Source organism: Lichenostomus cassidix, unplaced genomic scaffold, assembly GCF_008360975.1.
Source record: "Lichenostomus cassidix isolate B80296 unplaced genomic scaffold, HeHo_3.0 HiC_scaffold_38, whole genome shotgun sequence".
Classification (NCBI taxonomy): Eukaryota; Metazoa; Chordata; class Aves; order Passeriformes; family Meliphagidae; genus Lichenostomus; species Lichenostomus cassidix.
The window spans coordinates 1,802,872-1,828,462 of record NW_028147440.1 but is presented as its reverse complement, the minus strand read 5'-3'; the positions used below and the strand labels follow the sequence as shown (position 1 = coordinate 1,828,462).

Sequence of the window (25,591 nt, the reverse complement as noted above, 5' to 3'; positions counted from 1 at the left end):
TAAAATTAAATGAAACTAAATTAAATAAAATAAAACACAATAAAGTAAAACTAAATGGCATAAAATAAAATACGATAAAGTAAAACTAAATTCAATTAAATTAAATTAAAAATAAAATTTAAAAAATAAAATAAAACGAAACAAAATACAATTAAAAGAAATTAAATTAAGTAGAACGAAATGAAATGAAATTAAAAAATAAAATTAAAATAAAATAAAATAAACTGAAACAAAACAAAACAAAAAATCCATTAAACTAAAAGAACTAAAAATAACTTGAAATCAAGTTAAATTAAACTTAAAAAAAATAAAAATAAACTTGAAAATAATAATTTTTTTAAATTTAAGAATTTAAAATAAAAATGAAAATAATGTTTTTTTAATTAAAAATATAAAATGAAAATATTTTTTTTTTTTAAATTATAAGTAAATGGCTGGGAGATTTTTGGGGTGATGGGAATTTTGGGAATTTTTGGAATTTTGGGAATTTTGGGAATTTTGGGGTTTCCCATTCGGGGTCCAGGCTGATAAAGCTCATTGCCGGCGCGCTCAGCGCGCGGCGCCGTGGCTTAGTTGGTTAAAGCGCCTGTCTAGTAAACAGGAGATCCTGGGTTCGAATCCCAGCGGTGCCTTTCCGGATCGCGACACTATCGCGACATCGACAGCGCATTTTTACCATCAAACTCTCTTTTTTTTTTTAATTAAATCATTTTTAAGCGAAAAGCCAAAGCTGGAGGTGAGAGGGAATGGAAAAACAAAGTGGAAAAATCGGAAGCGGAAATAAGTAGGAAAAAAATAAATAAAAGCGATGTTCCCTGACCGGGAATCGAACCCGGGCCGCGGCGGTGAGAGCGCCGAATCCTAACCACTAGACCACCAGGGAGGGATGAGAGTAGCACTGCGCCGGCGCCAGCAGAACATCCGCGCCGAGCGCTGATTGGCTGGGAAAGTCTGGAGGGGTTGTCAATCAAACAGCTCAGCCAATCAGACCGCGGCTCAGGGTTAGGAACGCCTCCGTCTTTCCTCCCTCACGGCGCAGCACTGTGAGAGAGAATGTGGAGCATTTAGGGGACGAATTTGGGCGTTTTGGGGTGAAATTCGGGGATCTTTGTGTAGAATTTGGGGTTTTTTGTGTGGAATTTGGGGATTTTGGGGTGAAATTCGGGGATTTTTGTGTGGAATTTGGAGGTTTTGGGGTGAAATTCCGGGATTTCTGTGTGGAATTCAGGGATTTTTGTGTGGAATTCGGGGATTTTTGTGTGGAATTTGGGGGTTTCGGTGTGGAATTCGCGGTTTTGGGGATGGAATTTGGTGATTTCGGGGCGAAACTCGGGGATTTCAGGGGGAAATTCTGGGATTTTAACCTGCGCAGAGCCGGCTCCACCACAGTTCCCGCGCCGAGCGCTGATTGGCTGCGCGGGTTCCAAGCGGGTGTCAATCCATCAGCTCAGCCAATCAGAGTGCTGCTCAGGGTTAGGAACGCCTCCGCCTTTCCCCCTCACGCTTCAGCACTGTGGGGTGAATGTGGAGCATTTGGGGGACGAATTTGGGGGTTTTGTGGTGAAATTTGGGGGTTTTGGGGTGAAATTCGGGGATTTTGGTGTGGAATTTGGGGGTTTTGGGGTGAAATTCGGGGATTTTTGTGTGGAATTTGGGTTTTTTTGTGTGGAATTTGGGGGTTTTGGGGTGAAATTCAGGGATTTTGTGTGGAATTCGGGGATTTTGGTGTGGAATTTGGGGGTTTCGGGGTGAAATTCAGGGATTTTGTGTGGAATTTGGGGATTTTTGTGTGGAATTTGGGGGTTTTGGGGTGAAATTCGGGGATTTTGGTGTGGAATTTGGGGGTTTTGGGGTGAAATTCGGGGATTTTTGTGTGGAATTTGGGTTTTTTTGTGTGGAATTTGGGGATTTTGGGGTGAAATTCGGGGATTTTTGTGTGGAATTTGGGTTTTTTTGTGTGGAATTTGGGGATTTTGGGGTGAAATTCAGGGATCTTGGTGTGGAATTTGGGGGTTTCGGTGTGGAATTCGCGGTTTTGGGGGTGGAATTTGGTGATTTCGGGGCGAAACTCGGGGATTTCAGGGGGAAATTCTGGGATTTTAACCTGCGCAGAGCCGGCTCCGCCACAGTTCCCGCGCCGAGCGCTGATTGGCTGCGCTGTTCCCAAACGGGTGTCAATCACACAGCGCAGCCAATCAGAGCGCTGCTCAGGGTTAGGAACGCCTCCGCCTTTCCCCCTCACGCTTCAGCACTGTGGGGTGAATGTGGAGCATTTGGGGGACGAATTTGGGGCTTTTGGGGTGAAATTCGGGGATTTCGGTGCGGAATTCGGGGATTTTTTTGTGGAATTTGGGGGTTTTGGGGTGAAATTCAGGGATTTTGTGTGGAATTCGGGGATTTTTGTGTGGAATTTGGGGGTTTTGGGGTGAAATTCAGGGATTTTGTGTGGAATTTGGGGATTTTTGTGTGGAATTTGGGGGTTTTGGGGTGAAAATCGGGGATTTTTGTGTGGAATTCGTGAGTTTGGGGATGGAATTTGGTGATTTCGAAGCGAAACTCGGGGATTTCGGGGAGAAATTCTGAGATTTTAACCTGCGCAGCGCCCGCTCCACCTGAGCCCCCGCGCCGAGCGCTGATTGGTGGATCAGGCCCGGAGAAGGTGTCAATCAAACAGCGCAGCCAATCAGGGCGCGGCTCAGGGTTAGCAACGCCTCCAGCTCGCCTTTCCCGCCAACGGCGCTGTGGGGAAGAAATCGGGGGATTTTGGGGTGGAATTTGGGGATTTTGGGGGGAAATTCCGGGATTTTGGGGTGGAGTTCGCGGTTTTCGGGTGGGAATTTTGGGAATTGTGAGAGAAATGTGGAGATTTTGGGGCGAAATTCGAAGATTTTGAACCCCGAATCCCATTTCCGCGTGGTGATTGGTTGACGGGGTTGTCAATCAAGCCGGAGAGCCAATCAGAGGGCGGATCGGGAAAGGCAACGCCCCCGCCGCGGTTTTCCCGCCTTTGGCGCTGTGAGGGAAGAAATTCGGGAATTTGGGGATTTTGGGGTTAAATTGGGGATTTTGGGGTTAAATTGGGGGATTTGGGGTGGATTTCGGGAACTTGGGTTTAAATTCGGGATTTTGGGATTAAATTTGGGGATTTTGAGGTTAAATTTTGGGGTTAAATTTTGGGGTTTTGGGGTAAATTTGGGGAATTTGGGGTTAAATTCGGGATTTTGGGATGAATTTGGGGATTTTGAGGTAAAATTTTGGGGTTAAATTCGGGAATTTTGGGGTTAAATTTGGGGATTTTGGGGTTAAATTTGGGGATTTTGGAGTTAAATTCGGGAATTTGGGGTTAAATTTGGGGATTTTGGAGTGAATTTTGGGATTCTGGGGTTAAATTTCGGGAATTTGGGGTGAAATTTAAGGATTTTGGGGTGAATTTGGGGTTAAATTTGGGGGATTTGGGGATTTTGGGATTAAATTTGGGGGTTTTGAGGTTAAATTTTGGGGTTAAATTTGGGGGTTTTAGGGTTAAATGTGGGGAATTTGGCTCTAAATTTGGGGATTTTGGGGTGAATTTGGGGATTTTGGGGTTAAATTTGGGGTTGAATTTGGGGATTTTTGGGGTGAATTTCAAGATTTTGGGGTTAAATTTGGGGATTTTGGGTCTAAATTTGGGGTTAAATTTGGGGATTTTGGGTCTAAATTTGGGGTTAAATTTGGGGATTTTGGGGATGAAAACAGATTTTCTGATGAAATTCGGGGATTTTGGGGTCGAATTTTGGGGTGTTCGGCTGGAATTTGAGGGTTTGGGGTTAAAATTGGGGACTTTGGGGTGGAATTTGGGGCGGAATTTGGATATTGGGGCGAAATTCGGGGATTTCGGGGCAAAATTTGGGGATTTTGTGGTGAAATTCAGGGATTTTGGGGTGAAATTTAGGGATTTTGGGGCAGAATTTGGGGATTTTACACTGAAATTTGGGGATTTTGGGGTGGGATTTGGGATTTTTTGGTGAAATTCAGGGATTTTGGGGCAGAATTCGGAAAATTCGTAGCGAATTTCAGGGATTTTGGGGTGGAATTTGGGAATTTTCTGGCGAAATTCAGTGAAACTCTGATATGAAGCCAAAATTATGGGATTTTTTCGGCAGAATTTGGGAATTTTGTGGCGAAATTTAGGGATTTTTGGGGTGAAACTCGGATTTGGGGGCAAAATTCGGGGATTTGGGGTGGAATTTGGGGGTTTTGCACTGAAATTTGGAGATTTTTGGGGTGGAATTTGGGAATTTTTGGGCAAAATTCAGGGATTTTGGGGCGGAATTTGGATTTGGGCGCAAAATTCAGGGATTTGGGGGCAAAATTTGGGGGTTTTGTGCTGAAATTTGGAGGTTTTGGGGCAGAATTTGGGGATTTAATGGCAAAATTTAGGGATTTAGATGTTGGAACTCAGATTTGAGGAGAAAATTCAGGGGTTTTGGGGCAGAATTTGGGAATTTTGTGGGGAAATTTGGAGATTTTGGGGTGAAACTCGGATTTGGGGGCAAAATTCAGGGATTTTGGGGCAGAATTTGGGAATTTTGTGGCAAAATTCAGTGAAACACCGATATGAGGCCAAAATTATGGGATTTCAGAGCAGAATTTGGGGATTTTGTGGTGAAATTTAGGGATTTTGGAGCAGAATTTGGAAATTTTGTAGCAAAATTCAGGGATTTGTAGGGCAAAATTTGGAAATTCTGTACTGAAATTTGGAGATTTTGGGGTGGAATTTGGGAATTTCATGGCGAAATTCAGGGATTTTGGGGCAGAATTTGGGAATTTTGTGGGGAAATTTGGAGATTTTGGGGTGAAACTCGGATTTGGGGGCAAAATTCAGGGAATTTTGTGGCGAAATTCAGGGATTTTGGGCAGATTTTGGGAATTTTGCACTGAAATTTGAAGATTTTTGGGTGGAATTTGGGGATTTTGGGGTGAAATTCAGTGATTTTGGGTCAGAATTTGGGGATTTGGCACAAACTCCAGGAATTTGTGTTGAAATTTGGGGTGAAAATCGCAGATTTTGGGATTTCCCATCCGGAAGTGACAAACAGAGACACTCAGAGCTGCAAACCTTCGCTTGTCATCCTTTTTTTGGGAGATTTAAGGCCCTTGGGGACACCCCGGGGGACACCAGGTGACACCAGGTGACATCCAGGTGACACCGAGGTGACGTCACCACCGGGGGCGTGGCTAAACCTCGGGAATCCTCCAAATCCCGGCGGGAAAATCCCAAAAAATTCGGACATTTCCCGGCAAACCGCGGCGCTGCCAGCCTTGGGATGTCCCCAGGTGTCCCCAGGTGTCTCTGGGATGTCCCCAGGTGTCTCTGGGATGTCCTCTGATGTCCCCAGGTGTCACTCGGGATGTCCCTGGGATGTTCCCAGGGGTCCTTGGGATGTCTCCAGGTGTCTCTGGGATGTCCCCAGGTGTCTCTCAGGTGTCCCCAGGTGTCCCTAGGTGTCACCAGGATGTCTCCAGGTGTCTTCACAATGTCCCCAGGTGTCCCCGGGATGTCCCCAGGTGTCTTCACAATGTCCCCAGGTGTCACTCAGGATGTCCCCAGATGTCCCCAGGTGTCCTTAGGATGTCCCCGCAATGTCCCCAGGTGTCTCTGGGATGTCCCCAGGTGTCACTCAGGTGTCTCCAGGTGTTTCCACAATGTCCCCAGGTGTCACTCAGGATGTCCCCAGGTGTTCCCACAATGTCTCCAGGTGTCCCCAGGTGTCACTCAGGATGTCCCCAGATGTCTCCAGGTGTCCCCAGGTGTCCCAGGGGTGTCCCCAGGTGTCACTCGGGGCTCAGCCAGCTCCCCTGCTCCTCCACGTCCTTTGTCACCACCAGGAAGAGCTCAGAGCTCCCTGCGGCCAGCGCCTGCTGCAGGAACTGCCTGGGGACACCAGATGGGGGACACTGAGCTGGGGACATCGAGCTGGGGACATTGGGGACACCACACTGGGGACACCGAATTGGGGACACCACACTGGGGACACCGTGGTGACAATGCCACCTCTGCCACCACCAGGTGACCCCTGGTGACACCCAGTGACCCCAGGTGACACCCAGTGACACCCCTGGTGACACACCTGAGGTGGCTCTCAGCCCCGATGGCCACCAGCGCTGGCAGTTTGGAGTCTAGGTTGTAGAAGGTGTCCCCCAGTGACCCCTGGTGACACCCTGTGACCCCCAGTGACCCCTGCTGACCCCAGGTGACACACAGGTGACTCACCTGAGCTGTGTCCCGTTGCCGATGGCCACTGGCCCCAGCAGTTTGGAGTCCAGGTTGTAGAAGGTGTCCCCCAGTGACCCCAGTGACCCCAGGTGACACAGGTGACTCACCTGAGGTGGCTCTCATTGCCGATGGCCACTGGCTCGCTCAGTTTGGAGTCCAGGTTGTAGAAGGTGTCCCCCAGCTGCCGCACCCCCAGTGACCCCAGTGACACCCCTGATGACCCCAGGTGACACACAGGTGACACAGGTGGCACACAGGTGACTCACCTGAGCTGTGTCCCGTCCCCGATGACCGCTGGTGTGGTCAGTTTGGAGTCCAGGTTGTAGAAGGTGTCCCCCAGCTGCCGCACCCCCAGTGACCCCAGTGACACCCCTGATGACCCCAGGTGACACACAGGTGACACAGGTGACACAGGTGACTCACCTGAGGTGGCTCTCATCCCCGATGACCGCTGGTGTGGTCAGTTTGGAGTCCAGGTTGTAGAAGGTGTCCCCCAGCTGTCACACCCCCAGTGACCCCCCAGGTGACACACAGGTGACACACAGGTGGCACACAGGTGACTCACCTGAGCTGTGTCCCGTCCCCGATGACCGCCGGGGTGGTCAGTTTGGAGTCCAGGTTGTAGAAGGTGTCCCCCAGTGACCCCAGGTGACACACAGGTGACTCACCTGAGGTGGCTCTCATTGCCGATGACTGCTGGTGTGGTCAGTTTGGAGTCCAGGTTGTAGAAGGTGTCCCCCAGCTGCCGCACCCCCAGCCAGTGCGGGCGGCTCAGCGGCAGGGACAGTGTCCCCAGTGTCACCCGCGAGGGGACGTTCAGCAGGAATCCCACGATGTGCGGCAGAGACAGCCGGGACAGCGCGCTGGGGGGAATTAATGGGGAGGGGTAATTAATTAATGGGAGGGCAGGGATTAATTAATGGGGAGGGGCAGTAATGGGGAGAGGGCTTAATGGTGAGGGGTGTAATGGGGAGGCGGTAATTAATGGGGAGGGGCAGTAATTAATTAATGGGGAGAGTAATTAATTAATGGGGAGGGGCAATAATTAATTAATGGGGAGGCGATTAATTAAGGGGGGGGGTGGTAAATTAATGGGGAGGGGCACATTAATTAATGGGGAGGCGGTAATTAATTAAGGGGGAGGGGTGGTAATTAATTAATGGGGAGGGGCGGGAATTAATGGAGAGAGGGCTGAATGGTGAGGGGCGTTAATTAATGGGGAGGCGGTAATTAATTAATAGAGGGGGGTTTAATTAATGGGGAGGGGGTTTAATTAATGGGGAGGGGCATTGATTAATGGGGAGGGGCTTATTGGCGAGAGGGCTTAATTAATTAATGGATATTAATTAATTAATGGCAACTAATTAATAAATAAATAAATTAATTAATGGGGATTAACAGGGAGGGGTTGGTGGCACTTGGGGACAGCACAGGGACACCGAGATGGGTGTGACATCGAGGGTTTGGGGTCTGAACTGGGTTGGGGTCCTGGGGAGGCTCAGGGGGTCCAGGATTTGGGGAGGGGTCGTTCCTAATTTGGGGAGGGGTCTCTGAGGGTCTCTCCAATTAGGGGAGGGGTCTCAGGGTCATTCCCCAATTGGGGTTGGGGTCTCACTGTCTCCTGTCCCACCACACTGCCACAACCCCAGTGTGACAAGGAGAATTCAAGAGGTCCCCAATTGGGTTGGGGGTCACTAAAGGGTCCCTAATTTGGGTTGGGGGTCCTTGGGGGTCCCTAGAATTAGGGGAGGGGTCTCTGGGGCTCTCAGGGATTAGGGTAGGGGTCTCCCCAGTTGGGGTTGGGGTCTCACCGTCTCTTGTCCCACCACACAGCCGCCAGCCCCAGTGTGACAAGGTTGGGATTTAGGCGTCTCTAATTTGGGTTGGGGGTCCCTGGGGGGTCTCCAATTTGGGGAGGGGTCTCTGGGGGGTCTCAGGAATTAGGGGAGGGGTCTCTGGGGGTCTCAGGAATTAGGGTAGGGGTCTCACCGTCTCTTGTCCCACCACACAGCCGCCAGCCCCAGTGTCCCCAGCGCTGCCATCACCACGTTGATGTCATAGTTGCCTGTGCCCAGCGGGCTGCGGTGGGGGTTGGGCCGGGAGTGAGGGGACAGCCTGGGAGAGACCCCAGACCCAATTACCAGAGTGACCCCAGAGACCCCAGACCCAATTAATAACCAGAGACCCCAGACCCAATTAATAACCAGAGACCCCAGACCCAATTACCAGAGTGACCCCAGAGACCCCAGACCCAATTGGTTACCTGAGACCCCAGACCCAATTAGTTACCCACAGACCCAATTAATTATCCTGACCCAAAATACCCCAGAGACCCCAGACCCAATTAATAACCAGAGACACCAGAGACCCCAGAGACCCCAGACCCAATTAATAACCAGAGACACCAGAGACCCCAGAGACCCCAGACCCAATTAATAACCAGAGACACCAGAGACCCCAGACCCAATTACCAGAGTGACCCCAGAGACCCCAGACCCAATTAATAACCACAGACCCCACAGACCCCAGACCCAATTAGTTACCTGAGACACCAGAGACCCCAGACCCAATTAATTACCTGAGAGACCCCAGACCCAATTAATAACCAGAGACCCCAGACCCAATTAATTACTGGAGACCCCAGACCCAATTAATTACCTAGAGACCCCAGACCCAATTAATAACCAGAGACCCCAGAGACCCCAGACCCAATTAATTACCTGAGACCCCAGACCCAATTAGTTACCCTGAGACCCCAGAGACCCCAGACCCAATTAATTACCTGAGAGACCCCAGACCCAATTACCCAGAGACCCCAGACCCAAATACCCCTGAGACCCCAGAGACCCCAGACCCAATTAATTACCTCAGAGACCCCAGACCCAATTAGTTACCTGAGACCCCAGACCCAAATACCCCAGACCTCTCCCCAAAATCCCCCCAGACCCCTCCTCAAATTAGGGAAACAGCCTCGGACCCCAAAGCCCCTCCCAGACCCCTCCCCAAATTCGGGAAAGCCCCCCAGGACCCCCAAACCCCCTCCCAGACCCCTCCCCAAATTCTGTAATCTCCCCATTGGGACCCCCACCCCAATTCTGTCCCACTGAAAGCTCCAAATCCCCTCAAGACCCCTCCCCAAATTCAATAAATCCCCCAGGACCCCCAAATCCCCTCCCAGAACCCCTCAAAGCCCCCAAGACCCCTCCTCAAATTCAGGAACCCCCCAGAAACCCCCTGGGACCCCCAAACCCCTTCCTCGAGCCCCCCAGACCCCTCCCCAAATTCGGGAAAAGCCCCCAGGATCCCTCTGGGAGTGATCCCGAGCCCCTCAGACCCCCCAGACCCCTCCCCAAATTCAGAAAACCCTCCCAGAACCCACAAATCCTCCCAGACCCCTCCCCAAATTCGGGAAAGCCTCCCAGGACCCCCAAATCCTCGCTCTGAGCCCCCAAGTCTCCCCCAGACCCCTCCCCAAATTCAGGAAACCCCAAGAGGACCCCCAAACCCTTCCTTGAGCTCCTAAACTACCCCAGACCCCTCCCCAAATTCAGAAAACCCCCAAGACACCCCTGAGGACCCCCAAATCCCCCAGACCCCTCCCCAAATTTGGGAAACCCTCCCAGGACCCACAAATCCTCCCCGAGCCCCTCAAACCCCCAGACCCTCCCCAAATTCGGGAAACACCCCCAAGACACCCCTTAGACCCCCAAATCCCCTCCCAGACCCCTCCCCAAATTCGGGAAAAGCCCCCAGGACTCCAAATCCCCTCCCAGACCCCTCCCCAAATTCAGAAAACCCTCCAGGCACCCCCAAACCCCCTCCCAGACCCCTCAAACCCCCCAAGACCCCTCCCCAAATTCAGGAAAGCCCCAGAAGACCTCCAAACCCCCCTCCAGACCCCTCCTCAAATTCAGAAAATCCTCCAGGGACTCCCAAATCCCCCCAGACCCCTCCCCAAATTGGGGAAAGCCCCCCAGCACCCCCATTTCCCCTGTGGAATTGGGTCTGGGGTCTGACCTGCGGCAGATCTGGTCGGCAGAGGCTTTGCTGAGCCAAGGTCTCTGCAGCAGGTTGTTGAGAGCGTGGAGAGCGCAGAGCTCCAGCCGCTGCCGCTCGTGGTACAGCCCGGGGAGACCCCTCCCCAAATCAGAGAGACCCCTCCCCACATCGGGGAGACCCCTCCCCAAATCGGGGGGACCCTCGGGACCGGGGAGACCCCTCCCCAAATCCGGGAGACCCCTCCCCAAATCGGGGGGACCCTCGGGATCAGAGAGACCCCTCCCCAAATCAGAGAGACCCCTCCCCACATCGGGGAGACCCCTCCCCAAATCGGGGGGATCCTCGGGATCAGGGAGACCCCTCCCCAAATCCGGGAGACCCCTCCCCAAATTGGGGGGACCCTCGGGATCAGGGAGACCCCTCCCCAAATCGGGGGGACCCTCGGGGCTGGAGAGACCCCTCCCCAAATCAGAGAGACCCCTCCCCACATCGGGGGGACTCCTGGGATCAGGGAGACCCCTCCCCAAATCCGGGGGACCCTCGGGGCTGGAGAGACCCCTCCCCAAATCGGGGAGACCCTCGGGATCAGGGAGACCCCTCCCCAAATCGGGGGGACCCTTGGGACTGGAGAGACCCCTCCCCAAATTGGAGGGATCCTCGGGGCCGGGGAGACCCCTCCCCAAACTGGAGGGATCCTCGGGGCTGGAGAGACCCCTCCCCAAATCCGGGAGACCCCTCCCCAGATCGGGGCAGGGGGCAGAGGCCTGGGGAGCTGCAGGGAGAGAGAGAGGAGAGTGAAAATGAGCTTTAATTTCATTCTGAAACTGAAGGAATTGCTCAAATTTCAACTCAGAATTGTAGGAATTTCTCAAGTTTCAACCCAAATGTACAGAAATTTCTCAAGTTTCAACCCGAAATTGAAGGAATTTCTCAAATTTCAACCCAAATGTACAGAAATTCCAACCCGAAATTGAAGGAATTCCCCAAGTTTCAACCCAAAATTGCAGAAATTTCTCAAGTTTCAACCCGAAATTGAAGAAATTTCTCAAATTTCACCCCAAATTTACAGAAATTCCAACCCTAAATTGTAGGAATTTCCCAAGTTTCAACCCAATATTGTAGGAATTCCCCGAAAATTCACCCTAAATTACTAAAATTCCCAAAATTTCACCACAAGATTAAGGAAATTCCTGAAATTTCACCCCTAAATTACTGAAACTCCTGAAATTTCAACACAAAATTGTAGGAATTCCCAAAATTTCACCACAAGATTAAGGAAATTCCTGAAATTTCACCCCTAAATTACTGAAACTCCTGAAATTTCAACACAAAATTGTAGGAATTCCCCAAATTTCACCCCAAAATTGCAGAAATTTCTCAAGTTTCAACCCGAAATTGTAGGAATTCCCCAAGTTTCAAATCGAAATTGTAGGAAATCCCCGAAAATTCACCCTAAATTACAGAAATTCCTGAAATTTCAACCCTAAATTACTAAAATTCCCCCAAGTTTCACCCTGAAATTGCAGGAATTTCTCAAATTTCAAACCTAAATTGTAGGAATTTCTCAAGTTTCAACCCAAATGTACAGAAATTCCAACCCTGAAATTGTAGGAATTCCCCAAGTTTCTACCCTAAATTGAAGGAATTCCCGAAGTTTCAACCGGAAATTACAGAAATTTCTCAAGTTTCAACCCGAAATTGAAGGAGTTTCTCAAATTTCAACCCCAAATTGTAGGAATTCCCCAAGTTTCACCCCAAAATTAGAGAAATTTGCTGAGTTTCACCCCAAAATTACAGAAATTCCCCAAGTTCCAACCCTAAATTGCAGGAATTCCCCCAAGTTTCAACCCAAAATTGCAGAAATTCCCCGAAATTTCACCCCAAAATTACAGAAATTCCCAGAATTTCACCCCAATATTACTAAAATTCCTGAAATTTCAACCCAAAATTACAGAAATTCCCCCAAGTTTCAACCCTAAATTGCAGGAATTCCCCAAGTTTCACCCCAAAATTACAGAAATTCCCCGAATTTCACTCCTAAATTACAGAAATTCCCAAAATTTCACCCAAAATTTCACCCAAAATTACAGAAATTCCCGAAATTTCACCCCAAAATTGCAGAAATACCCCAAGTTTCAACCCAAAATTGTAAGAATTCCTGAAATTTCACCCCAAAATTGCAGAAATTCCCAAAATTTCACCCCAAAATTACAGAAATTCCACAAGTTTCAACCCATAATTACAGAAATTCCCCAAATTTCACCCCAAAATTGCAGGAATTTCTCAAGTTTCAACCCAAAATTGTAGGAATTCCCCAAAAATTTCACCCTAAATTACAGAAATTCCCAAAATTTCAACCCTAAATTACTAAAATTCCCCAAGTTTCACCCCAAAATTGCAGGAATTTGCTGAGTTTCACCCCAAAATTACAGAAATTCCCCAACTTTCAACCTGAAATTACACAAATTCCCGAAATTTTAACCCTAAATTGCGGAAATTCCCCAAATTTCACCCCAAAATTACTAAAATTCCTGAAATTTCAACCCAAAATTACAGAAATTCCCCCAAGTTTCAACCCTAAATTGCAGGAATTCCCCAAGTTTCACCCCAAAATTACAGAAATTCCCCGAATTTCACTCCTAAATTACAGAAATTCCCAAAATTTCACCCAAAATTACAGAAATTCCCGAAATTTCACCCCAAAATTGCAGAAATACCCCAAGTTTCAACCCGAAATTGTAAGAATTCCTGAAATTTCACCCCAAAATTACAGAAATTTCTCAAGTTTCAACCCTAAATTGCAGAAATTCCCCAAATTTCAACCCTAAATTGCAAGAATGTCCCAAATTTCCCACAAGAACCCCTCCCCAAAATTTCGGGGGTGTCTGAAGACCCCCTTAGGATCCCCAAAATGACCCCAAAACCTCCTCAGGACCCCCAAAATGCCGAGATCCCCCAAAAAAATCCCCCAAAATCCCCTCCAGACCCCTCAGGATCCCTCAAATGACTCCCAAAAATCTCCTCAGGACCCCCAAAAACCTCTCCCAGCCTCCCCCAAACGCCTAGAACCCCAAATCCCCCAAAAATCCCCCAAAACCCCCTCAGGACTCCCCAAACCTCTCTCAGATCTCCCTAAACGCCGAGACCCCCCGAAATCCCTCCTAGAGACCCCCAGGACCTCCCAAATATCCCCAAAATCTCCTCAGGAACCCCAAAATCTCTGCCAGAAGCCCCCAAACCCTAAGCCCCCTAGACCCCCCAAAACCCCTCCAAACCTCTTCAGGACCCCAAAACTTCCCCCAAACTCTGAGCCTCCCGAGATCCCCCAAAATCCGCCCCAGACCCCTCAGGATCCCCAAAATCTCCTCAGGACCCCAATCCCCAAAATCTCCTCAGGACCCCAAATCCCTCCTCGGACCCCCAAACCCCCCAGGCCTACTCAAGCCCCTCTCGGCCCTCAGCGCGGCCTCTGCCTCCCCTCACCCCCCAAACCCCTCCGAACCCCCCAAAACCACCGCCAGGCTCTCCCTGCCCGCCCCGAGCCCCCTCAGGACCCCTCGGGACCCCCAGAAGTGTCCCCCGAGCTCCCCGCGCTCACCCCGCGCCTCCTCCGGGGCCATGGCGGCCGCTGCCCCCTCAGGCCGCGACTACAACTCCCGGCATGCCCCGCGCCGCGGCGGCCAATCGCGGCCAGCCGACCTTCTTCCCGTCGTGCTGCGCGCGTGACGGACCAGTCAGCGCTCTGACCTTCCTCCCGCCGTGCATTGCGCCGGTGGATTCGCCAATCAGAGGGGCGCGACCTTCCTCCCGTCGTGCCCCGCGCGGCGCCTCCGCCAATCAGAGCGCGCGGAGTTCCCGCCCGGCCGCCATGACAAGAAGGGCGCAAACACTGCGGGTCTCGGTTGGGTTTATTGTCCCCAAAGTGTCCCCAAAGTGTCCCCGAGGTGTCCCCCGAGGTGTCCCCCGGCGTGTCGCGCTCCCCGCGGGCTCAGCAGAGCTTGACGCAGCCGCCGTGACCTGTGCAGGCTGAGGGGAGGACAGAGTGAGCGTGGGGACAGTGGGGACATCGGGGATATTGGGGACAGTGGGGACATTGGGGACAGTGGGGATATTGGGGACAGTGGGGACATTGGGACGTTGGGGACGTTAGGGGACACACTGGGGAGGGGACAGGGGCCATGGGGACATTGGGGACACTGGGAGGACATGGGGACTCTGGGTGTCTCCGGGGACGTTGGGGACATTAGGGGGACATTGGCACACTGAGGTGACACAGGTGACACTGGGGACATTGGGGACACTGAGGGGACACTGAGCTGACATTTGGGGACACTGGGGTGACACAGGTGACACACCGATGACACTGCTCCAGAAGCTGTGCCGGGTGGCACTGGGGTGACATTGGGGTGACACTGAGCTGACACTGGGGACACTGAGGTGACCCTGAGGTGACACTGAGGTGACCCAGGTGACGCACCGATGACGCTGCTCCAGAAGCTGTGGCGGGTGGCACTGCCGGTGACATCTCCCTCCCCCGCCGGGTTGCGGCGACAGCTGGTGACACTGAGCGCTCTGCCAGCCGCGGCCACCGAGGTCACCTCCACATCAACGATGTGCCAGCCGGGGACACTGCGGGGACAGCCAGGGGACAGTGAGGGGACAATGAGGGGACAGCGGGGACAGGGAGGGGACATCCAGGGGACAGGGAGGGGACAATAGAGGGACCATGAGGGGACAATGGGGGACACTGCGGGGACAGCGGGGGACAGCCAGGGGACGGTGAGGGGACAATGAGGGGACAGTGAGGGACAATGGGGACAATCAGGGGACAGGGAGGGGACACCGACAGGGACAATGAGGGACAATAGAGAGACAACAGAGGGACAATGCGGGACACAGGGACAGTGAGGGACAGTGCGGGGACAGCAGGGGACAATGGGGGGACAATAGAGGGACCATGGGGGGACAGCAGGGGACAATGGGGGGACAAAGGAACAGTGCGGGGACACCGGAGGGGTGACAATGAGGGGACACTGGAGGACATGGGGACAGTGAGGGGACAATAGGGGGACAATGGGGACAGTGAGGGACAATGAGGGACCCAGGAACAGCAAAGGGACATGGGAGGGTGACAATGAGGGGACAATGGGGTGGCACTGGGGGGAATGGGGACAATGGGGGACACAGGGGACAATGGGGTGACAATGAGGAACACAGGGTGACACCAGGGTGACAGGAGGTGACACACAGGTGACATAGGTGACACAGGAGGTGACAGAGATGACACAGATGATGACACAGGTGACACAGATAACACACAGATAACACACAGGTGACACAGGTGACATACAGCTGCCACAGGTGTCCCACCTGGGATCAGCCACCAGGCACACGGTGACACAGGTAACACAGGTGACACAGGTGACAGAGAAGGTGACACACAGGTGACACACAGGTGACACAGAGGTGACACAGGTGACACACAGGTGACACACAGGTGACACAGATGACACAGAAGATGACACACAGGTGACACACAAGTGACACAGGTGACAGACAGGTGACACACAGGAGGTGACACACAGGTGTCCCACCTGGGGTCAGCCACCAGGCACGCGGTGACACCGTCAAAGGTGACACAGGTGACACACAGGTGACACACAGGTGACACACAGGTGACATGGGAAGGTAACACAGGTGACACAGGTGACACACAGGTGACACACAGATAACACACAGGTGACACACAGGTGACACAGATGACACACAGGTGACACACAGGTGACACACAGGTGACACAGGTGACACACCTGGGGTCGGCCACCAGGCACGCGGTGACACCGTCAAAGGTAACACAGGTGACACACAGGTGACACACAGGTGACACAGGAAGGTAACACAGGTGACACACAGGTGACACACAGGTGACACACCTGGGATCGGCCACCAGGCACGCGGTGACACCGTCAAAGCCCAGTCCCGGCGCTGCCACCGCCGCTGCCGCCATGGTGTTGACGTTGTTGGGGACAAGGGGACAGAGTGGCCGCACGGGTCCCTCGTACAGCACTGTCCTTGTCCCCGAGGCCACCGCGGCCACCAGCCGCTCCCGGAGCCAGCCCTGCGGGCGGAAACTGCCCGGGGACTTGGTCATTGTCACCTTCAGAGCCTGGGGACACCACAGGGGACATCATAGGGGACACTGGGGACACTGGGGACATTGGGGACACGGGGTCAGGGAGTGTCACCAAGGTCAGGGAGTGTCCCCAAACCCTGTCCCCAGGGTCCAGAAATGTCCCCAAGGTCAAACGGTCGTCAATCCAGCATTGTCCCCAAGCCCTGTCCCCGAGGTCAGGAAATGTCCCCAGACTTGGTCCCAGAGGTCAGCAAATGTCCCCAAGGTCAGACACTGTCCCCAGACTGTCCCCAGGGTCAGGAAGTGTCCCCAAGCCCACAGTGTCCCCAATGTCCCCACGTCCTCCACGTCCCCAGTGTCCCTCTCTGCAAGTGTCCCCAATGTCCCCATTGTACCCGATGTCCCCACTGTCACCTGCAGTGTCCCCAGTGTCCCCAATATCCCAAATGTACCCACTGTCCCCATTTCCCCAATGTCTCCATTGTCACCTGCAGTGTCCCCAATGTCCCCATTGCCCCCCATTCCCCCAATGTCCTCAGTGTCACCTGCATTGTCCCCAGTGTCCCCGCTGTCACCTGCAGTGTCCCCATTCCCCCCATTGTCACCTGCAGTGTCCCCAATGTCCCCAGTGCCCCCATTCCCCTAATGTCCCCAGTGTCACCTGCAGTGTCCCCAATGTCCCCAATGTCCCCAATGTCCCCATTCCCCCAATGTCACCTGCAGTGTCCCTGCACTGTCCATCCTGGCGATGTCCCCATTCCCCCCAATGACCCCATTGTCACCTGCAATGTCCCCAATGTCCCCATTCCCCCCACTGTCACCTGCAATGTCCCCATTCCCCCAATGTCCCCATTCCCCCCGCAGTGTCACCTGCAGTGTCCCCAATGTCCCCTGTGATGTCCCCGCTGTCCCCGCTGTCACCTGCAGTGTCCCCGCGCTGTCCATCCTGGCGATGTCCCCATTATCCCCATGACCCCACTGTCCCCAATGTCCCCAATGTCCCTGCTGTCACCTGCAGTGTCCCCATTGTCCCCAGTGTCCCCATTGCCCCCATTCCCCCACTGTCCCCAGTGTCCCCAATGTCCCTGTGATGTCCCCAGTGTCCCCGCTGTCACCTGCAGTGTCCCCACTGTCCCCAATGTCCCCAGTGTCACCTGCAGTGTCCCCATTCCCCCACTGTCCCCAGTGTCCCCGCTGTCACCTGCAGTGTCCCCGCGCTGTCCATCCTGGCGATGTCCTCGGCGCCCCACAGCGCCCCCCTGGGGACATAGAGGGTGTGACAGCAGCGAGCGGCGGCGGCGCGCAGGGACAGCTCCAGGGCGGGGTCAGCCAGGGCACAGGGGGACCCGAGCTGGGGACATTGGGGACATCATCGGGGTCAGCCAGGGCACAGGGGGACCCGAGCTGGGGACATGGGGACATTGGGGACATCATCAGGGACATCATCGGGGTCAGCCAGGGCACAGGGGGACCCGAGCTGGGGACACGGGGACATTGGGGACATCATCGGGGTCAGCCAGGGCACAGGGCGACCCGAGCTGGGGACATGGGGACAGCATTGGGGACAGCATCAGGGACACTGGGGACATCATCGGGGTCAGCCAGGGCACAGGGGGACCCGAGCTGGGGACACGGGGACAGCATCAGGGACATTGGGGACATTGGGGACATCATCGGGGTCAGCCAGGGCACAGGGGGACCCGAGCTGGGGACATGGGGACAGTGGGGACATCATCGGGGTCAGCCAGGGCACAGGGGGACCCGAGCTGGGGACATGGGGACAGCATTGGGGACATTGGGGACATCATCGGGGTCAGCCAGGGCACAGGGGGACCCGAGCTGGGGACATGGGGACAGCATTGGGGACATTGGGGACATCATCGGGGTCAGCCAGGGCACAGGGGGACCCGAGCTGGGGACATGGGGACAGCATCAGGGACAGTGGGGACATCATCAGGGACATGGGGACATCATCGGGGTCAGCCAGGGCACAGGGGGACCCGAGCTGGGGACATTGGGGACATTGGGGACATCATCAGGGACATTGGGGACATCATCGGGGTCAGCCAGGGCACAGGGGGACCCGAGCTGGGGACATGGGGACATTGGGGACATCATCAGGGACATCATCGGGGTCAGCCAGGGCACAGGGGGACCCGAGCTGGGGACATGGGGACAGCATCAGGGACATTGGGGACATCACTGGGGTCAGCCAGGGCACAGGGGGACCCGAGCTGGGGACACGGGGACAGCATCAGGGACAGTGGGGACATCATCAGGGACATGGGGACATCATCGGGGTCAGCCAGGGCACAGGGGGACCCGAGCTGGGGACATGGGGACATTGGGGACATGATCAGGGACAGTGGGGACATCATCGGGGTCAGCCAGGGCACAGGGGGACCCGAGCTGGGGACATTGGGGACAGCATTGGGGACAGCATCAGGGACACTGGGGACATCATCGGGGTCAGCCAGGGCACAGGGGGACCCGAGCTGGGGACATGGGGACATCAGTGGGGACACTGGGGACATTGGGGACATCATTGGGGACAATGGGGACATTGGGAGTGTCACTGAGGGGGACACAGGGCCACGGCAATGTCACCCATGGGGACACAGACATGTCACCCCCAGCCCTGCCAGCCTCTCCATGTCCCCACTGCCACCTCCTCACTGTCCCCTTGTCCCCAACCTGGCTGTCCCCACCCTCCCCTTGTCCCCAATGTCCCCATTGTCCCCAAATCCCCAATACTCCCAGTGTTCCCAATGTCCCCAATGTCCCCATGAAGTCCACGTGACTCAGGATGTCCCCACTGTCCCCAACGCCCCCAGTGTCCCCAATATTCCCCAATGTCCCCATATACCCTCAATATCCCCAATGTCCCCAGTGTCCCCCATTGTCACCAATGTCCCCAGTGTCACCATGAAGTCGGCATGTCTCAGGATGTCCCCAAGGTCCCCAATGTCCCCAACACCCCCAATGTCCCTCAATGTCCCCCCTGTCTCCAATGTCCCCCATATCCCCCAACATCTCCCAATGTCCCCAAATGTCCCCACTGTCCCCACTGTCCCCAATCTCCCCCCCGTCCCCAGTGTCCCCAATCCCCCCAATGTCCCCAATCCCCCCACTGTCCCCAATGTCCCCACTGTCCCGCTGTCCCCAGTGTCACCATGAAGTCGGCGTGTCGCAGGATGTCCTCGCCGTGCTCCTGAGCCACACACGGATGTGCCACCTCCACCACCAGGTCCACAGCCCTGGGGACATCACAGGGGACACTGGGGACATCGGGGACATTGGGGACATTGGGGACATTGGGGACATTGTGGAGACATGGGGACATTGGGGACATTAGGAGATTTGGGGACAAAGGTGTATTGGGGACATTGGGGAACAATGGGGGACATTGGGGGACTTCAGGAGTCCCAGGGGTATTTTGGGGTGTTTTGGGCTATTTCAGGGTATTTTGAAGTATTTGGGGTTATTTTTGGGGTATTTTTAGGGTATTTTGGGCTATTTTTGGGTTATATTTGGGCTATTTTTTGGATACTTTGGGATATTTTTCTCTCTCACCTGCTCGGCAGCTCGCTGAGCTCCCCCAGCTGCAGGTTGGAGTATTTTGGGATATTTTTTGGGTATTTTTAGGTTAGTTTGGGTTATTTTTAGGGTATTTTTCTCTCTCACCTGCTCAGCAGGTCACTCAGCTCTGCCAGCTGCAGGTTTGGGGTATTTGGGGGTATTTTAGGTTATTTTAGGGTATTTTTTGATATTTGGGGGTATTTTTAGGTTATTTTGGGGTATTTTTTTGATATTTTGGGATATTTTTCTCTCTCACCTGCTCGGCAGCTCGCTCAGGTCACTCAGATGCAGGTTTTGGGGTATTTTGGGGTATTTTGGGGGGTATTTTGGGGTATTTTTTGGATATTTTGGGGTATTTTGGGTGTATTTTGGGATATTTTGGGGTATTTTTGGGATATTTTGGGGTATTTTTTCTCTCTCACCTGCTCAGCAGATCACTCAGCTCTCCCAGACACAGGTTTGGGGATATTTTGGGGTATTTTAGGGGTATTTTGGGTATTTTTTTTTATTTTTTGGGGTATTTTGGGGGTATTTTGGGCTATTTTTGGGTTATATTTGGGCTATTTTTTGGATACTTTGGGATATTTTTCTCTCTCACCTGCTGGGCATGTCGCTGAGCTCTCCCAGCTGCAGGTTGGGTGTCTTTTGGGATATTTTTTGGGGTATTTTGGGTTATTTTTTTGATATTTTGGGGTGTTTCAGTCTCTCACCTGCTCGGCAGGTCACTCAGGTCACTCAGCTGCAGGTTGGGTGTATTTTGGGGTATTTTTGGGCTATTTCGGGACATTTTGGGATATTTTCTCTCTCTCACCTGCTGGGCAGCTCGCTCAGGTCACTCAGCCGCAGCTCAGGTGTATTTTGGGGTATTTTTGGGATATTTTTTAGGATATTTTTGGGACATTTCTCTCTCACCTGCTGGGCAGCTCGCTCAGCTCACTCAGCCACAGGTTGGGATGTTTTTGGGATATTTTAGGATATTTTGGGGTATTTTCTCTCTCACCTGCTGGGCAGCTCGCTCAGGTCGCTCAGCCGCAGGTTGGGATGTTTTTGGGATATTTTTGGGATATTTTTTAGGATATTTTGGGTTATTTTCTCTCTCACCTGTTCGGCAGCTCACTCAGGTTGCTCAGCCACAGGTTTGGGATGTTTTTGGGATATTTTTTGGGGTAATTTTAGGATATTTTGGGACATTTCTCTCTCACCTGCTGGGCAGGTCTCTCAGGTCGCTCAGCCGCAGCTCAGGTGGCAAAGTCGCCAAAGCGTCACCTCGGCGAGCCCAGACAAAGGACAGTGACAGCCCCAGGGAGGGGCCGTGGGACAGCAGCTGCGACACCAGGAATTGTCCTGGGGACATTGGGGACATCAGTGTCACCTCTGTGTGACACCTGTGACAATAGCTGCGACACCAAGAACTGCCCTGAGGGGACACTGGGGACATTGGGGACATCACTGTCACCTGTGTGTGACACCTGTGACAGCGACAGCCCCAGGGAGGGGCCGTGGGACAATAGCTGCGACACCAGGAACTGCCCTGGGGACATTGGGGACAGCAGTGTCACCTCCCTGTCACCTCTGTGTGACAGTGACAGCCCCAGGGAGGGGCCGTGGGACAATAGCTGCGACACCAGGAACTGCCCTGGGGACATGGGGACAATAGCTGCAACACCAGGAATTGTCCTGAGGGGACATTGGGAACATTGGGGACACTGGGGACAATACCACCCCCCTGTCACCTCCCTGCGACGCCAGCGATTGTCCCGAGGGGACAGCAGTGTCACCTCCCTGTCCCCATGGCCTCCCCAGTGCTCCCAGTTACCAATCCAGTGCGAACCAGTGTGCCCCAGTATGGCCCAGTATGGCCCAGTGCCACCCAGTGTCCCCTACTGGTTCCATCCCAGTCCCTCCCAGTGCCTCCCAGTGCTCCCAGTATAACCCAGTTCCCTCCCAGTTCAATCCCAGTCCATCCCAGTTTCCCCCAATCCTCTCCCAGTCCCTCCCAGTCTCTTCCATTCCTCCTCCAGTCCATCCCAGTCCCTCCCAGTATAACCCAGTTCCATCCCAGTTCAATCCCAGTTCCATCCCAGACCATCCCAGTTCGCCCCAGTTCCATCCCAGTCTCCCCGATCCCCTCCCAGTTATCGCCCCAGTCCATCCCAGTATGTCCCAGTTTGCTCCCAGTCCCCTCAGTATCTCTCCGACTCTCCCCAGTCCCTCCCAGTCCATCCCAGTCCATCCCAGTTCCCTCCCAATCCATCCCAGTTCAATCCCAGTCCATCCCAGTTCGCCCCAGTTCCATCCCAGTCTCCCCCAATCCCCTCCCAGTCACCTCCCCAGTCCATCCCAGTATATCCCAGTTTGCTCCCAGTCACCCCCAGTATCTCTCCGACTTTCCCTAGTCCCTCTGAGTTCCATCCCAGTATATCCCAGTCCATCCCAGTCCCTCCCAGTTCACCCCAGTTCCATCCCAGTCTCCCCCAATCCCCTCCCAGTTGCTCCCCAGTCCATCCCAGTATATCCCAGTTTGCTCCCAGTCCTCCCCAGTATCTGACTCTCCCCAGTCCCTCCCAGTCCCTCCCAGTCCATCCCAATCCTCTCCCAGTCCCTCCCAGTATAACCCAGTTCCCTCCCAGTCCAATCCCAGTCCATCCCAGTATAAACCAGTCCCTCCCAGTACCAAGCTGTCCAAATCCCAGAATTCCCACGCGGCGACTCCGCGGCTGCTCCGCCATGGCCTGGGGGGCAATTAACGCTAATTAGCGCTAATTAACTCCTCATTAACCCCTCGGTTAACCCTTCGTTCTCCGTTAACCCCCAATTAACACGAATTAACTCCTAATTAACCGGAATTAACCCCAATTAACACTAAATAAATCCTAGTTAACACCTAGTTAACCCTGAATTCCCAATGAACCCGCAATTAACGCTAATTAACTCCTAATTAACCCCCTGGGAAGCAGTTAATACCCAATTAACCCCCAATTAACGCGAGTTAACGCCTAATTACACTGAATTAACCCCCAATTAACACTAATTAACTACAAATTAACCCCAGGTAAACACTTAATGCCGAATTAACTCTTAATTAACACGAATTGCATTCTAATTACTGTTAATTAACTCTAACTCATAATTACCCTTCATTATCTCCAATTAACCCTTAATGCCGAATTAACCCCTAATTAACTCTTAATTAACCTGTAATACCGAACTAATTAGCCGAATTAACTCCTAATTACTCCTAATGAAACCTAATTAAGGCTTAATTACCCCAATCAACCCTTAATAACAAATTAACTCTGCCAAACCCCTAATTACCCCAATTAGCCCCCAATTAAAACCCAACCACCCCAATTAAGCCTAATTACCATCTAATCAACCTGCTAATTAGCCCTATTAACCCCAAAGTAACTCCTAATTAATCCTCTAATTACAACTGATTAACCCCCGAGCTGCCCCCCCACCCCCAATTAACCCCCAACCTTAATTACTCCCAAACCCCAACTAACTCCCAAACCTCCCTAATTAACCCAAAACTCGAATTATTCCCAAATTACTCCACTAATTAACACCCAAATCCCTCTTAATTACTCCCAATTACACTCCAATCCCCCCTAATTGCCTCCTAATTAGCCCTCCAACCCCTCTAATTAACCCCAAACCCGCTAATTAACCCCGAACTCCCCTAATTAACCCCCAAAATCCCCCCTAATTAACTGCAAACCCCCTCTAATTAACCCCAACGGCCCTAATTACCCCCCAAAATCCCCGCTAATTACCTTCACTCCCCCATTTATGGCCCCAAATCCCCTAATTACCTCCGAGCCATTAATTACCCCCCAAACCCCAAATTAGCCCCATGCCGTTAATTACCGCAACTCCCTAATTACTCCCCCAGCTGGTAATTACCCCAAAGCCCCTTATACCCCCAGCCGTTAATTAACGCCAGCCGTTAATTACACCAAAACCTCTTAATTAGCCCCGACCCCCCTAATTACCCTCAAACCTCCTAATTATCACAACCCCCCTAATTACCCCAGCCGTTACCAATGCCAGCCGTTAATAAACTGAAACCCCTAATTACCCTAACCCCTAATTACCTCCCAGCCCTTAATTAGCCCCCAAACCCCTAATTACTCCCCAGCCCTTAATTACTCCCAGCCCCACTAATTACCCCCAGCCGAACCAGGACCCGCGGCCAGCATTATCTCCAACCCCATTACCCCCGAGCCTTAACTACCCCCAAAACCCCTAATTACCCCCAGCTGTTAATTACTTCCGGACCCGCTTAATTCCCAAAGCTTAATTAGGAACCCCAGCCGTTAATTACCCCAAACCCCTAATTACCCCCAAAGCCCCTAATTACACTCCCAGCCGTTAATTATCCCCAAACCCACCACTCCTAACCCCCTCATACCCTTAGCCATCATACTCCTTCCGCTTAATACTACCCCTAAAACCCCTTACTATTTCCAGCCGCAATTACCAGCCGTTAATTGAAATCCCTAATTATCCCGAAACCCCTAATTACCCCTCAAACCTCCTAATTATCACAACCCCTAATTACCCTCCAGCCGTTAATTAAACCCCAAACCCCCAATTACCCCCAGCCCTTAATTAAACTCAACCCCCTATTACCCCAACCTCCCTAATTACCTCCCAGCCGTTAATTACCCCCAAACCCCTAATTACCTCGAGCGTTAATTACCCCAAAGCCCCTTATTACCCCGAGCCATTAATTAACGCCAGCCGCTAATTACCCCCAAACCCCATTACTCCCAGCTGAATTAATGCCAGCCGTTAATTACACCGAAACCCCTAATATCCCAACCCCTAATTACCTCCCAGCCCTTAATTAGCCCCCAAACTCCCTAATTACCCTCCAGCCGTTAATTACCCTCTACCTCCTAATTAACCCCTAATTCCTGACCCCCTAATCACCCATTAAGCCCCAAACCCCTAATTACCCCTCGCAGCGCTAATTAGCTCAGCCCCGCTCGCCCCTCCCCCTCGCCGCCCCTCCCCCGCCCTTTGCCCTCCCGCCCCTCCCCCCTCGTTAATTAGCAACTAATTAGCCACTTCCGGGGGGGAGGGGCGGCGCGGGAGGGGTTTGGGGGAAAAACCCAAATTTTGGGGTTCAAATCCTAATTTTTGGGGAGAAAAACCCAAATTTTGGGGTTCAAATCTTAAATTTTTGGGGTTCTCATCCGGTTTTTTGGGGGGCAAACATCGATTTTTGGGGGTCAAACCCCAAATTTTGGAGGTCAAACCCTAATTTTCGGGGAATCCCCGATTTTTGGGGTTCAAACCCCAATTTTTTGGAGGACAAACCCCAGATTTGGGGGTCAAACGTTAATTTTGGGGCTCACACCCCAATTTTGGGGGTCAGACCCTAATTTTGGGGCTCACACCTCAATTTTTTGGGGTCACACCCCGATTTTTGGGGGTAAAACCCCAAATTTTGGGGGTCAAACCCCATTTTTGGGGATCACACCCTAATTTTGGGAGTTCAAACCCTAATTTTGGGGGAGAATCCCCGATTTTTGGGGGTCAATCCCCAGTTTTGGGGGTCACACCCTCATTTTGGGGGTCCCTCCTCGATTTTTGGGGTCACACTCTCAATTTTG

The 25,591-nt window shown here is 52.6% G+C and overlaps 2 protein-coding genes, 1 long non-coding RNA gene and 2 other non-coding genes across 7 annotated transcripts; 1 reads left to right on the top strand and 4 right to left on the bottom strand.

Moving 5' to 3' along the window:
- Positions 1-558: 558 nt before the first annotated feature.
- Positions 559-632, top strand: TRNAT-AGU (transfer RNA threonine (anticodon AGU)). Its single transcript has one exon. It is a non-coding gene; the product is annotated as a tRNA-Thr (tRNA).
- A 179-nt stretch (positions 633-811) lies between these two features.
- On the bottom strand, positions 812-883 carry TRNAE-CUC (transfer RNA glutamic acid (anticodon CUC)). Its single transcript has one exon. It is a non-coding gene; the product is annotated as a tRNA-Glu (tRNA).
- Positions 884-5,763: 4,880 nt separating this feature from the next.
- Positions 5,764-13,875, bottom strand: JOSD2 (Josephin domain containing 2). The gene is made up of 6 exons (XM_085045405.1): positions 13,820-13,875; positions 10,274-10,393; positions 8,246-8,371; positions 6,988-7,119; positions 6,254-6,316; positions 5,764-5,914 (listed from the first exon to the last, which is right to left on the bottom strand). Exons 1-6 carry the CDS (start codon positions 13,873-13,875, stop codon positions 5,815-5,817), a joined length of 597 nt encoding a protein of 198 aa, XP_084901531.1. The 3' UTR covers positions 5,764-5,814.
- LOC146422957 (uncharacterized) lies at positions 8,730-9,058 on the bottom strand. Its single transcript, XR_014847803.1, has 2 exons — positions 8,942-9,058; positions 8,730-8,834 (listed from the first exon to the last, which is right to left on the bottom strand). It is a non-coding gene; the product is annotated as an uncharacterized LOC146422957 (long non-coding RNA).
- Positions 13,876-14,145: 270 nt separating the features above from the next.
- ASPDH (aspartate dehydrogenase domain containing) lies at positions 14,146-24,952 on the bottom strand. 3 transcript variants are annotated; one of them, XM_085045636.1, is made up of 8 exons: positions 24,932-24,952; positions 22,642-22,699; positions 21,170-21,311; positions 19,561-19,645; positions 17,590-17,739; positions 16,189-16,421; positions 14,733-14,884; positions 14,146-14,281 (listed from the first exon to the last, which is right to left on the bottom strand). In XM_085045636.1, exons 2-8 carry the CDS (start codon positions 22,694-22,696, stop codon positions 14,244-14,246), a joined length of 855 nt encoding a protein of 284 aa, XP_084901762.1. In that variant the 5' UTR covers positions 22,697-22,699; positions 24,932-24,952; the 3' UTR covers positions 14,146-14,243. The 3 variants fall into 3 exon arrangements, with proteins under 3 accessions (XP_084901762.1, XP_084901763.1, XP_084901764.1); XM_085045637.1 differs by lacking the exon at positions 24,932-24,952 and adding an exon at positions 23,963-23,974; XM_085045638.1 differs by lacking the exons at positions 17,590-17,739; positions 24,932-24,952.
- Positions 24,953-25,591: the final 639 nt, after the last annotated feature.

What these genes read in the sequence shown, in the direction of transcription:
- JOSD2 (XM_085045405.1), bottom strand. Translation starts at nt 13,875, where the DNA reads ATGGCCCCGGAGGAGGCGCGGGGTGAGCGCGGGGAGCTCGGGGGACAC. An exon ending in GTGTGGTGGGACAAGAGACG is followed by an intron (nt 7,120 to 8,245) that starts GTGAGACCCCTA and finishes AATTCCCCCCAG; the next exon opens with CGCGCTGTCCCGGCTGTCTC. An exon ending in GTGCGGCAGCTGGGGGACAC is followed by an intron (nt 6,317 to 6,987) that starts CTTCTACAACCT and finishes ACTGGGGGACAC; the next exon opens with CTTCTACAACCTGGACTCCA.
- ASPDH (XM_085045636.1), bottom strand. Translation starts at nt 22,696, where the DNA reads ATGGCGGAGCAGCCGCGGAGTCGCCGCGTGGGAATTCTGGGATTTGGA. An exon ending in CTGAGAGACCTGCCCAGCAG is followed by an intron (nt 19,646 to 21,169) that starts GTGAGAGAGAAA and finishes TGATGTCCCCAG; the next exon opens with GGCTGTGGACCTGGTGGTGG. An exon ending in TGCGACACGCCGACTTCATG is followed by an intron (nt 17,740 to 19,560) that starts GTGACACTGGGG and finishes CAATGTCCCCAG; the next exon opens with CTCGGGTCCCCCTGTGCCCT.